The sequence below is a fragment of the Ostrinia nubilalis genome, chromosome Z, assembly GCF_963855985.1.
Source record: "Ostrinia nubilalis chromosome Z, ilOstNubi1.1, whole genome shotgun sequence".
In the NCBI taxonomy this organism is placed as follows: Eukaryota; Metazoa; Arthropoda; class Insecta; order Lepidoptera; family Crambidae; genus Ostrinia; species Ostrinia nubilalis.
Window position 1 is genome coordinate 6,644,404 of NC_087119.1, and position 14,661 is coordinate 6,659,064.

At 35.5% G+C, this 14,661-nt stretch overlaps 1 protein-coding gene across 1 annotated transcript in view; it reads right to left on the reverse strand.

The window, feature by feature from the left end:
• Window positions 1–272: 272 nt before the first annotated feature.
• The window catches only part of LOC135087158 (activated Cdc42 kinase-like), a 58,559-nt gene continuing 44,170 nt past the window's right edge, over window positions 273–14,661 (reverse strand). Inside the window, exons 21-26 of the mRNA XM_063981994.1 lie at window positions 13,238–13,293; window positions 12,655–12,860; window positions 11,750–11,798; window positions 11,181–11,550; window positions 9,189–9,310; window positions 273–8,388 (exon numbers count right to left, since the gene is read on the reverse strand). Of these exons, the coding sequence (XP_063838064.1) occupies window positions 8,194–8,388; window positions 9,189–9,310; window positions 11,181–11,550; window positions 11,750–11,798; window positions 12,655–12,860; window positions 13,238–13,293 (998 nt within the window). The 3' untranslated portion in view covers window positions 273–8,193. The remainder of the gene's footprint in view (window positions 8,389–9,188; window positions 9,311–11,180; window positions 11,551–11,749; window positions 11,799–12,654; window positions 12,861–13,237; window positions 13,294–14,661) is intronic.

The window sequence follows — 14,661 nt, forward strand, 5'->3', positions numbered from 1 at the left end:
ACTTAATGCCATTTGACATTCTCTTCAAGTTAACCTTAGAATAAAACTGTGTTATTATAAGACCATAGTAATTTTGTGTCTATAATCACAGGATAATAATGGACTTCGTTATGATATAAATTAATGTGAAAAGGCAACTCGTATCAATCCTTACTGAGATATGATATGAAAAATGGTGTTCAAAATGTACCACAACTTTTCAATACAAGAATGATTATAGCACCACAAAATAAAAGAGGAATATAGGGTCGGAATGTGAAATAAAAACAAAATTGATTTTGAGCAGTTCTTCGTAGAATGCATTTTATTAGAAAATTGACACACACAACATCTAGATAATACGTAGGTACCTACTTATAATAAGTTGGGAATATACTAAAACAAATTAGACACCTATTTACAGATATTAGAATGTGTTTATGTTATGAAAAATGGATACTTATAGATGCGCACATTGTTTTAATTATGGAATAAAACATTTTGTTATTAATCGAGTTTAGTTTTGAAATTTTATAAGTAGGACAATTTTATAGCAACTTTATATACACGATGTTACTTTGCATTCTTGCCATATTTACTAGGTATATTAACTGACACTGAGCACTAAAAAGTAAAAAAAATGCCCTAAAATTTTATATTTTTAAATTGGTATCTATGGCAATTTATTGTTTTCGAAATTCTTTTTGACACTTTTGTAAAAAGCTGACGTTTATTCCAATTTACTAAAAACCCAAACTAAAAACTGTGTATGGTGCATCTTACTTTGACTTTGACAAACGTCAAAAATCTGTCAAACTCCATACATTAAACACCGGTTAACGTTATAGTTTCGGTTAAAGTTAGGTGGCGCAACTCTGTGTGCTTTTTTATGGGAGTCTCTTGACTAAAATAAATAGGTGTTGTTCCCTACTTTTATCTCTGTGAATATGGCAAGGATACCAAAGTAGCACCGTGTATATGATTCCATATCGATTTAGGCCCGATTCGACCAAACTTTTATCCGAGAATAACTCCTGGTATAACTGCCACATTGACAGTTTCAGTATGGGAAAACTGACAATTTAATCTGAGATTATTATTTACTCTTGTTTGGTCGAATCCACCCTTAGTTGTTGCAATTCACAAAGGCGAGTGAGCTTTACATGTGGTTAATCACATATCAGTACACGCGTCAATGTGTGTGTGTGTAACACATGAACGTATACGGTTAACATAAAAAACATAACCCTCCTTCTGGGGCAGTCGAGTAAAAAAAATTAAGAGAATGTTTTAGATAATACTATATTTTATACAGGGTGTTAGGTAAATGGATATATTAGCCAACACTAGCCCATGTTAACATAGGCATATAAATGATATGGTGAAGTCAGAAATTTGATATCATGATTTTATTTTTTTTAATTTTCATACAAAATAAATTTTACAAAATCCGATTTGTATGAAAATTAAAATAGTTAAAATGAAGATATCAATTTTCTGACTTCACCATACCATTTATATGACCATGTTAACATGGGCTAGTGTCGGCTTATATACCCATTTACCTAACACCCTGTATAAACTTTTATAAACGCTGCAAACATGCATGCATTTTTACATGCAGACAGTACTTTCTTGTAATTAGCGGCGCGAATCGCACGATACTTGTGTTTAGCTCATGAAAGTATCCGTTAGGGACGCTGTACAATCCATCATACATTTAATCTTATTGAATACGTTTGATGTAAACTCACACTCTGAGCCCCCTGATCGTTCGTTTATCAAAAGTTTTGACAGACATCGCACTATGGAAATGTGCATGTACACGTACACACAAGTAAAGTTCACTCGCCTTCGTGAGGTGCAAGAACATAACATAAATGCTTTTGGACTAGATTTAAAGGAGTCGATCATCTACTGCTTCGTTTACAGCAATATGAGGTTTCCGAAAAGTGGTTGGATAAAGTTCGTGCGTTCTAGCCTGGTGCAGGTGACAGCTGTCAGTCAAATCAAAAAAAGTAAAAGTGCTTTTTTTAAGCCTATTTACAGAAATAAATGAGTTTTTAATCAATTATTATTATTATTCTGTCTAATGGCTTCAATGGTGCGAATTTGAAGCACACGTTTCTTTGTGTCGATAAAATATGGGCAATAGGGTATTTGCTACCACCAATCAATTGACGTACTTTTTAAAACTGTCAAAACGAGACTACCATATATTTTGTATGGCAATACTAGCCAGTGACGTCACTATCTTGTCAACTCAAACTACTTTTTTCAATTACATACAATGCAACCAAAAATCTTAATTTACAGGTAATTTAAAATTAATTAAGTTTTTAAGACCAGAAGGTCTTGTTTAAAAAAGTCATGCTGTAGTTTCAAAGACTAGATTTGTATTAAAAGCTTAAACATGTTGATAGCTCTTGAGGATCTAATTCGATAAAATTTTACTAATAAAATTCTCAATAAACTGTCACATTCAACTACACCATACCACAGCGCTCGGACTTTAGTAGATATTCGATAAACGGTGAGTTCATACATTATTGTTTGACATACCAATCACGGTTGTCTTATAATCTACAAATACTACATTAAAAACCTACACATTTAAGTACATCAATATGATCAGTATGTGCACTGATAGTTTTTGTAGTGAAGTGAAGAGTACTACACACATTTATTATTCATAATATATCCTATTATTCCTAAGCGAATTTAAACTTTATAGCTAGACAGAGATTTGAATTAATACTAGAGAGTAGGAGTGAAGTACTTTATATTGGCAGTGCCAATGTTTCAAAATATTGTTAGCGTTTTAACGATCACATTTTCAATACAAACTAAACATCAGTAAGTAAGTAATAATTTATTTGCTGCACACAGTTACATAAATTTTTAACAAAAGTAAATTAATTAATGCACATTTAATATAATAATAAATTAAAGAAAAATAAATGCGAGCAGAGTTGCGGCAGCAAAAAGTCTCCGTCTCAGCATGTATCATAAGCGAATGCCTGGATGCTGATTTTTATCAATCAATAGAGTGGAAACATAAAACTGTTCATTAATTAATTGCACTACTGCACTTCAATATTTTGAAGCACTGGGCACTGCCAATATATTTATGAACTCGACTGTGCTGTAAATGTAATACTACTTGCGAACGTTAATTGTTTATGCATATGTTTTCCTCAACTGTATGCGTTCTACAAGTGCACATACTGCAGTTTACAAAAGACTACATCACGTTTGTAAACATTAAAAGCAGTACAATTAGTATCTAACAAATATCCGAAATGTAATATCGTCTTCACATCAAGATACATTTAATTGGCCTAAGATATTTAGGAACGCCAGTTATTTTTTTAATAGTTAAAATTTAGTCTTGTTATTAGTTTCGTATACCTTGCTTACCAGGATATTCGAGGTCCCTAGCCAAACATTGCCGAAAGTACATACTTCATCAACATTAATTTCCAGTATTTTTCATAAATCATTTATATAGGAAGATGATGATGTAATTGCTCTTCCCAAAAGTGAATATTTTTATACATTCAAAGTTCATACATATAGCACATAAATTCGACATGTTTCACACATCAACAAATTGCGTAAATGTTTTTTGAAATATTCGATAGCAAAGCACCTCTGATATGAATTATTCGCACTATGTTAGTCTATTCGCTATAATTTCCTTTTTTGAAACTACAGGGAAAAGCCGAAGGGAAAGGTTTTTTTTGTGTATTCTTAAAAACGGAACAGTATAGAGAGGCAGAAAACCTTCCTTCACTTCACTGCCCCAAATCGTCCTCTATACCTATCTGTATTATTGTAAAATAATACCAATTTAGCAAAATATTCAAGATATCGCTAACAATACTGATCATACTGTAAAATGCGTTTTACAATAAATAAATATATTCTTTCAATACACTCTAGCACCACGCTAAAGAAAGACGCATTATTCGCGCCTTCATTTTCAGTCAAGTCAGCAATATTGTCACAAAGATGGTAATATGAATTATTTTTGTTGATTAAATTCTAGACAATATTACTATATTTATAGCAGAATATTGTCGTAATTTCCACACTACGATTATAAAATATTTGCGACATACATAGAATAAATATACGATTAAATTTTAGTTATCTACAAAAATTGTAAAATTAAAAAAAAAAAAAAATTCGATAGCATTTAGCTGCACGTAAGTATAATAAGATCTGAGATCTATCACGGGAATTTTAGATACGGCAAATTATGGCTAACCTACGCACAAATATTATTGGCAACATGAAAAAAAAAAAACTCAAATGGCTACCGAGGTTATAATCATATGTTACAACCGTAAGATACTACTCTAAAGTCTAAGATCCCGTTACATTTCCATCTATTTACCTTATAAAAAATATATAATTGTATAATGTATTTATAAAGCCACTACAAAAATATAGGCATTTAAAAAAGACCAGCTTTTACTAAAAACTATTTTTTTAAATTCATTTATGATAATTCGTAATACTGTTCATCTGGCGGTTGATGTGTATGGTTTTTATACATGTAACGGGATCGTGTATATATACAGGGTGGCCAAAACAGTGAGGTCTAAAAGAAAAATTTAGATTCCTTACATCAAGGTGTATCTAAATCACCCCCATGTATGTAATACGATTGTGCTTAGTTCAGGAGATAGAGTTAATTTTGTGATATTTTAAAATTTTATGACCTAGTAGGCTTTAAACATTTTTATCTTTTTTTTGGGTTGACTTTTTTTAGATTTCTTTTTTTCGACAGATTTGTTATTAATTGCAGATGTTTGAAAAAAATAATCACCTTCCTATCTTTGATTCAAGATACAAAAGTTTTGCTAGAAACATTAAAATTATGCTCTTATCAGAACACTATCAAATTTTCAACTTAAAAGTTTAAGTAAAAAAAAGAACTTCCATAGGTCCAAAACTATTTTAAAAACTGTGCCGTTTCCTGAACATTCATAATAATACAAAAAAACATGTACTTAATGGGCCACTATTTCCTGTAATCGGTCCACTAAAGTGGTAAGTCGGAGTTTCCGTTACATGTTTTTGACTTTCTTAGAGTGAATTAATATTGGGAATCCTCTAAGTTTACATTACGTAGAACAGATTTAGAGCCGTAACTGGAAAGAACATGTTTTTATTCTCAACGAGGAAGCTCTTGCCCTTCATCACACCTGGCGGAAACTCATGATTAGGCTGAAGGTGGAAGGGAACTTCAACTACTAAGGAACTATGGCTTCCTACCTCCAAATTCCGGAACACATTGTTATTTTAAGTAAGTTTTAATAAACATAAACCAAATATCCCTCCTTCTTCTTCTCACTGCAGTAGGTATTTCAAGGGCAATAGTAACATGTAACAACTGCCTCTGTCTTCAAGTGGTAAGAGGTAAGCTTCAAAGGTCCCGGGTTTGATTCCCAGTGGAGGTGAAATTTTCTGCTCGGTTTGGTTGGTGGTAGGGTTTGGTCTAAGTCTGCCTGGCTAGCAACTCTATTTTCCAAAGTCAGTCACTATAAAAATAATGTTAATAGCATTACTGTATTCCGGCATTTGGAGGTAGGAAGCCATAGTTCCTTAGTAGTTGAAGTTCCCTTCCACCTTCAGCCTAATCATCAGTTTCCGCCAGGTGTGATGAAGGGCAAGAGCTTCCTCGTTGAGAATAAAAACATGTTCTGTCCAGTTACGGCTCTAAATCTGTTCTACGTAATGTAAACTTAGAGGATTCCCAATATTAATTCACTCTAAGAAAGTCAAAAACATGTAACGGAAACTCCGACTTACCACTTTAGTGGACCGATTACAGGAAATAGTGACCCATTAAGTACATGTTTTTTTGTATTATTATGAATGTTCAGGAAACGGCACAGTTTTTAAAATGGTTTTGGACCTATGGAAGTTCTTTTTTTTACTTCAACTTTTAAGTTGAAAATTTGATAGTGTTCTGATAAAAGCATAATTTTAATGTTTCTAGCAAAACTTTTGTATCTTGAATCAAAGATAGGAAGGTGATTATTTTTTTTTCAAACATCTGCAATTAATAACAAATCTGTCGAAAAAAAGAAATCTGAAAAAAGTCAACCCAAAAAAAAGATAAAAATGTTTAAAGCCTACTAGGTCACAAAATTTGAAAATATCACAAAATTACCTCTATCTCCTAAACGATGCACAATCGTATTACATACATGGGGGTGATTTAGGTACACCTCGATGTAAGGAATCTAAATTTTTCTTTTAGACCTCACTGTTTTGGCCACCCTGTATAATATAAACACACATATAAAGCTATCTCCTAGTCCTACATGAGCTCAGCTCTGCAAATCAGGAATTGTAAAGCTAACAATCTACACATTACGTGTAAAGTCCTACAAGGCCCACTGCACTGCTACACTCATATTATTATTTCTATTGATTTTCGGCTTATTAGTCAAGAAAGAAAGTTTATGTTTATCAATAACAGCAAAAATGTGTTTAAATGCCTCTTAACTCTAAACATTTATATTTTAAATATTCTTAGAAATATTCGAAAGTGAATATGATATGCCAGTGGGCCTAACTCAATAAATGCATAGTAGCTCTTCCTTTTCTAGCTCCTTAACACACTTCGTTTGCATAGTTCGGTCCACACCTCATGATCGCAGTCTGTGGTGGAACACTATAATTAGTCCTCATCAGTGAGGGACACGCTTCGCCTCTTCCCCGGGGGTAAATACAATACAGCATTAGTACCTACGCCCCGCGAACCGCAAATACTATAATTACGTAATAGTTACATGTATAATTTATATTTTATACCCCTAACAACTGCATCTACGCAGTGACATTCAAATACATAATACCTATTCTCAATCAGTCAGTTCCGGCGCACTTACTAAAATACACGTTCTGCACCACCATTTTCTTTTCATACTATATTTAATTTACGAATTAATTAATAAATTCAGCGTCAAAAGTAACAAAACACACAGAAGAGCAAATGTAAATTATTGTCGATTCACATTTATTGCATGTTTTGTATGTAAAAACAGTTATCGCGCGACCAGCGCTCTAATCAGAGTGGAGATTTCAAAAGGGTTTAAAGTTATTCCTTGGATTCTAGAAGAGCCGTCACTTTTGACGCTGACTACGACGACAATAATGATATAACTGCATGAGCAACAATAACATCTATTAAATAGCACGTTAATCAAAAACATATCAAATAGATATGTAGTCAAAAAAGGTTACGAACATTCTCAAAAATTGACTAAATCGATGTCTACGCCATCCATGTACTACTTTATAAACATTTATTAAATAAACGTTATTTATCAAGTTAATAGTAAAACGTGTTTTGTTTTCTCCTGTCGCAATAAAAGACAAGAGAAGGCAAAACAATAGACAACACTATTTTATTGGACATGGTTTACGAAAAGCTGCGCGTACGCTCCTATGCACATATTATTATGATAGAACTTCTGAGCTTACGCACAGCCTTAGAGGGGTGGGACAAATTTGCCGCTTTCGTATGTTAACAATGTAAATAATTATATTAAATCACATCCCAAGATAGAAACACGCTAATTCGAAAAGTTGGTGTTATATGTTAGTATTATTATTGTATTCCTGAATTATCTTATTTACTACTACCATCAAATTTTTAACCATTAGATAATGTTACTCTAATGATATAACGCATAACATTTAGAATTCATACGTACACCAAATTATGATTTAAAAAAGTTTTTCAAAACGTCAATGAGATATTTTAACAATCAAGATGATCATGATGAAGATCACTCGTTAACCGTTGCGTTTATCAAAATATCAATACTGTTCTTGAGCGTAATCGCATTTTCACGATCATAATGATGAAGATAAGTTTACTTATCAGCTTATTTTGATGATATAGGATTCCCTGTTTACTTATCAGCTGGCTCATGGCGATAAGTTTCCCGTTTATGATGAATTGGTGACACAAGTTTTCCGTTAACTTATCAGCCGGCTTTGATCATCAGCGGGATCAGAGCTTGTGACTATGATATTCGATCATTATCTGCCTACCAAGGCAATATACCTTTAGTTTAGTGTTTACTTGTCAGCAGGTTTAAAGATCATCAGCCCGACCATAGCTTCTGATGATATAGGAATTTCGATTCGACGTTTACTTATCAGCCGGCTGATGACGATATAAGTTTACTTGTCAGGCTTAGTGATCATGAGCGCGGCCAGAGCCTTGACGATGTCCCCCGCCGCCGTGGCCAGTTGGGCCCCACACTCCTCCAGTGCGACGTCGGGCCCCGCCGTGAGCTTGACTCTCATCAGCTTGATCGCGTTGTGGACGTTCCAATCGCTCAGCTCTAGCGCTTGCAAACATTCTTCGGGGCTCACCTGGAAGGGATATTAAATATAATTATTTTATATGCACAAAATATGGCACAGTCAGCGTCAAATAGTTCGTTAAGCCAAAAAGACAACACAACCTTATTCGAATTGTAACAAAGATGTGTTGCGAACTTTTCGGCTACTTTAGACGTCACTAATTATTTGACCCTGACTGCACAAAGGGCGAATAAGAAGACCGAATATTTTGAAACACCTAAATCCTATTAGATTACCAATGTCGCGACAGTACAATAAAATCTTGAAAAATCATTTTCAATTTTTTTTTTTTTTTTAATGGTATACAAACGTCACGGAATGTTCTCAGCACCTGCTGCCGTCTTTCAATACTTGGAAATGACACGCTCAAATTGTACTTTTGGTACGCTTTATTTACCCGCCCCTGCTTCGCACAGGTATAAAACCTTACTCTCGAATAATTATCTATTTAAAATAAACGCATCAAAATCCGTTGCGTAGTTTTAAAGATCTAGACATAGGGACAGACAGACAGCGAAGCGACTTTGTTTTATAATAATGTAGTGATAATACCGGTAATCGTCAGACAGTAGATTTTATATCGTGTCTGGTGTGACAGATGCAAAGTACATAATTCTGGTACCAGGAATGGAATGAATTTGTAGCAGCTTCTTGATTCTTATGAATATGAATGATAAAATGAATAAATGAATGAATGATTAGAGTTGTCGTAACGTCTATGCTACATCTTGCGTCGCTCCTTTATATTGCTGGAAGCCAGCTTACACCCTCTCTCGCCAACAAGGCCCTAGTCCAACGACACGACTGACCTGCTGTTTGAGGACTTTGCACATGATCCTGACTTCATCCGACTCGACGCCACGCTGGCGTCCGCATGGCTTCTGATCTGCGAATTCCAGTAAATCCTCTACTGATACGTGGTCTGAGCAGTCTGAAAAGGTCACACAGAATGCAGGAAACACATCCAAAAATGAACAACTGGAACTATAATAGACTGTACAAGATTGCAGGTTAATAATGTGAAGCCCCAAGTTTGTGAGGAATTAAGAATCAGACTACATTTTAAGCGACCAGATCATGCATAGATAAAACCTCTTGTCTTTTTGAATAGCATAGCTGGAGTTGGAATACGAGAAAAATCTGAAATAAAATGACTCGACCTCATTTTACTCTTTTATATGAATCCGTTGATATAATTATGATCACAATCCAAACTATCAGATCTGTATTGTAGATAAATGTTTTTAAAAATTGAATGTGTTTGCAAAATGATAAGTTGAAGCGTCGAGAACTTCTTTAGAACAACGACCAGGTATTTATTTTGCATTTTGGTGTGTTTCGATACGGACTACTATGCCGAGTGTCGCGAGTTCGATTCCCGCACAGTACAAACATGTGTGTGCATTAAGATATTTAGTTGTATTGGACTTGGTGTTTTCTATGTTTAATATGTATGTATTTACAAAAAAAGTATTTAAGTGTGTTTATATCCGTTGCCTAGTACAAGCTTTGCTAAGGGACTAGGGCCAGGGGCCTTATTATAAAAAAGTTAAACCCGGGACTAACTGGTTTAAAATGACATTTCCATACTAAAAGTCAATTTAAACCAGAGTCTAACTTTTTGTGATAAGGGGGTAGAGGTGCAGCATTAATACATATGAATTAAAATTTAAAGTGTAATGAATGCGTTTGTGGTTAGTGTAGACTTTAGCAGAACTTCAAAGGAAATAACCGAAGATGCATTGCATAAGAACAAGATGACCAAACTCGATCAAAGTAAAGTAAGAACTCCTCGTAAGTGGATTGAAAATAATAATAGCCAATTGGTATAAGGCGCAGTAATCGCATTTTTTCATAGCCTCGCGAATTCGCCCGCAGCAAACGCGCCGCACGCGCCGCAGTCATCATTTTATAAATCTTTATAATGAAACGAGCCCTTAGGGGTGGAGTTTCGTAAAATCCTTTCTTAGCGGATGCCTACGTCATAACATCTACCTGCATGCCCAGCCCGATCCGTCCAGTGGTTTGGGCTGTGCGTTGATAGATCACTATGTCTGTCAGTCAGTCAGTCACCTTTGAGTTATATATACACTCGACATCAAATAAATCGCACCTCCCGCGACAAGCATTTTCAAACGTATGCATCCCCACTTCCCACCAATATTGGCACTATTTAAAAGCCTAGTTCTAAACTTCATTTCAATAAAGGAAAGGTTTTTACCCCAAAAATGTGTCTTTAGAAGGATCCAGAGTCACTTCTTCAAAAAATGGGTAGTTACGCTTGAGCCAACTTTTATGGCAAATAAAAATTGGTCTAATTGATCCCAGAGGTGAGCCCAAAGTGAGGTCTTTTTTCAAGTCACATTTATGGTATATGTTATTCATTTATTTAGAAATGAAATGTGTTTTTCTTTAAGGCTATTTATTGGGCTTTCAAATAACACCAATATTGTTGAGGTACCATGATTGTGTCAGAAGAAAATCTTTAAAGTTCGCGTCGCGGAAGGTGCGGTTTATTTGATGCTGAGTATATTTAGTTAGTTTAAACTTTTAAAGATTCGCGCAAAGATTTATAAAATGCGATGACTGCGGCGCGTGCGGCATGGACAGGTGCGTGTCCACCTTTAATGTCGGAATAAAAGAAACATGCATGGAAGAAAAGAATTAAGAACGCGTTTCCTTTTTGGATATGGTTAGAAAATGAGTAAAGCAACTAATCATGCCCGGTGCGGAACCACGAACCATACAGTTACCTAGAGGAATGTGATTAGCATTGGCCAATAAAAAGGTAATCTTATTACCTCGCACTAAAGATTGTGCTGCCGCCGCTTCGGCCATTCCGTCGCTGTCAGAGTCGTCTTCGAACTGCACCGGTTCTACGTAGCCATCGAACGGGTTAGCCCAGCTGGGTCCCGCTACGTCTTGGAAGGGGTTGATGTTGGACGGGCCCGGTCCGTCGAGAGCGTCCGTTCCTTTCTTTGGGGCGGGGTGTTTCTTTGGCTGGGTGACGGCGTTCTGGTAGATGATCGGGCGCGGCTGGACCGGAGGGCCGGTGTCTGCGGGCCTGGCCTCCCTTTCGGGCAGCAGCAACGGGTATTTTCTGATGTGACGTGGCTTGTCAACAAGCTTGGGCTTGTTTGCACGCGGAGGCAGCGGCAGTTCGTTCACGCTCTGCAATGGTAAGAAAATGTAAGGAATAGCACAATACATTACATTTAAGGGTGATTTTTTAAATATAGCCAAAAAGGCTTTCACTCAGCATAATGCCGCAGTGAGTAGCACTACGATGTTGGTTTGCCGTGTCTTTTATGATAGTACTAATAACTTACTGATGGTGATATAAGTACTTTGATTACAAGTGATTACTTACATCTTGTTCGAAGTTTTGGTGACCGCTGGCACGTTTTGGAGATGGTTGCCTGAAAAGTCAATTGAACTATTACAACACATTTCACGTATTTTTTGTCATCTGCAAGTCATTTCTACAGAATTGAAGGACCGATGGACTACAGTAAATACTTATACACTCGGCATCAAATAAATCGCACCTCCCGCGACAAGCACTTATCAAACGTATACATCCTGACTTCCCACCAACATTGGTACCATTTGAAAGCCTAGTTTTAAACTTCATTTCATTAAAGGAAATGTTTTTACCCCAAAAATGTGTCTTTACAAGGATCCAGAGTCACTTCTTCAAAAAATAGGTAGTTACGCTATAGCCATTTTTTATGACTACAAAACTGTTAAGTTGGGATTAATCGCTATCCATCTGTTAAAGAGGACACGTGAGATCTTTATTTGGTTTTATAACCATAAAAATTGGTCTAATTGGTCCCAGAGGTGAGCCCAAAGTGAGGTCTATTTTCAAGTCACATTTATGGTATATGTTAATCATTTATTTAGAAATGAAATGTATGTTTCTTTAAGGATATTTACTGGGCTTTCAAATGACACCAATATTGTTGGGGTACCATGATTGTGTCAGAAGAAAATCTTTAAAGTTCGCGTCGCGGAAGGTGCGGTTTATTTGATGTTGAGTGTAGTTATGATGGATACATGGTATAGATCGTATCATCCATGAAGACGCGCCCCACGAATGTTTGGTGAGGGGTGCGGGGAGTTTGATCCGAGCAATCCGAGCGTCATTATTGTAATGTGCGTGTGCCACTCATGGATAATTTAGCGTGTACCGATAACACTCAAACATTAGCGGAAGAATGGTGGGGCGCGTCTTCGTGGATGAGACGACATGAGTGGACTAATAAATTATACCTGTGAGTTGAAGTTGAAGTCTTAGGGACCTGCAGCGAGTTGAACTGGTTCCTGGCGGGTAGGCGAGGCCCTTGCTTCGGGATGGTCCCACACTTGGACTCCGTAAACCTGGGCTCCGAGACCATTTGCGGCCTCATCGACGTAGATGGAGTCGGCTCCTCGATCAGACTCGTATACGCCGCCTTGCTCTCTTCGGTGAATGACTCCTGGTAAGGAAAGTTGATTTTCAAACAAGCTGCTGCGACTTTGTCTGATGGATTTTGATAAAAGACTGACGCAATTACAGTAAATATGCTATTCCGATTTATAAGCTTTAGCTGTGCCTGCCATTGGCGTATCTAGAGTTATTTTCCGTGAGGTTTAATAGAGAACTAACAGAAAGGGACGGAGAAATATGCATTGTAACATTGTACCCCGTGTAACATTGTGCCCCACCTTACCCTACAGTCGATAGTATTTCAAGCTTGATGTACCGTCGTTTGTCGTTCCATACGTTCCAACCAACAGAGTGCGCCTTATTTATTTATTTATAGTTATGTACGAATTATATGGAATTAAAGCTTAAATAAATAAATAAACTTACTTGAATGTCCGGTACTCGGCTAGCTTCCTCGCTGAAGTTGCGGCGTTCTGGTTTTCCTGTAAGAAACATCTCTTGGTAGGCTTAACATAATCACATATCGTATAAACAGTTAAAAAATAATATTTCTATACGTCTACATAATAATTAAAATAAATCATATCTAATTACTAGAACAATAAAAACAGCTCTTACTTTACTTGTTGCATCGTGCAATATTTACTCTCATGCTATGATAAAAAATTAACCATAGACAGACATGCATGAGAATCTAAAAGTACAGTAAAGAAACGAAAATCATACATGATGGAGGAGATTTTTTTCCATCTGTCGTATACAGTTCAATATAAATACAGTGGGTAAAGGACTAAATAGTTAACACTTAAACAGTATTTTCAGATCATACTCGTATTTCAGAGTTGAACATAATGTATTAATATCTTTTACGGCTGGTTTATTAAAGTTACTGTTTTATAGTTTTCATTTTATTAAAATACACCACAAACTTAAAATTCTCATTAAATAATAGTGATTTGAGTACACTGTTTAAGTTTTTGCTAATTAAGACAGGTTTTGAAAAATAAAATTTCTAATAAAGATGTATTTTATTTAAAAAATAAAGTAACATGAATGTATGTGACATTGTAGTACTTCGCAAGTTTCAGTGTCATCGGCTTGTTGTATTTATTTAATGTGGTTGTCTGTAATGTAATTTAATGAAGAATCCAATCAATAGCAGGTTAGTACCTACGTGTGTGTATAGATCGTATAATAGTGTAATATATTTGAATGGTACCACACATACAAGCCATTCGGCACACCTGGGCGTTAAGGGCGACAGCAGACCTGCTACATACTTTTAGTATTTGGTGATTTTGCGACTGTATCGTTGCAGCATCGCGACTTTATGCCTTCGGACGTAGTTCCGATACTGCACTAAAGTTTAACGAATACTGTTGAAATAAATTCTTTAGACCTTTTGTTATGTGTAGTACCCCTCATAATCAATCAGTAAATACAAAGAATAACTTATATTGTGGAAAATAATAATCATGCATGCATATTTTATTTAAATATTGTATTAAACACTATGCTGTGTAAATAAGTAAATTCAAAAAAGTCATCATTCTAACGTAATTTACTTGCTTACTTGGACATAATTTCTGCCACAGATTGCATGCGGCTAGACCTGATTGGTTTGTAATAAAATATATCAGATTTTGTACAAAATAATAGTAACTCAAACTGAAAATGTTGATTGTTTACAAAAAAAGATAAAATTGAAATATTTTTAGTTACATCGGCTGCATGTTATTATCTTCTCTAAACAGAGCGCTATTGAGTTTACATAACTCATCTACCAGTTATTTTATAGCGCTTTGACGCGAGCTACTAAAACTCATTAAAACTCATTAAAACTCATTTAT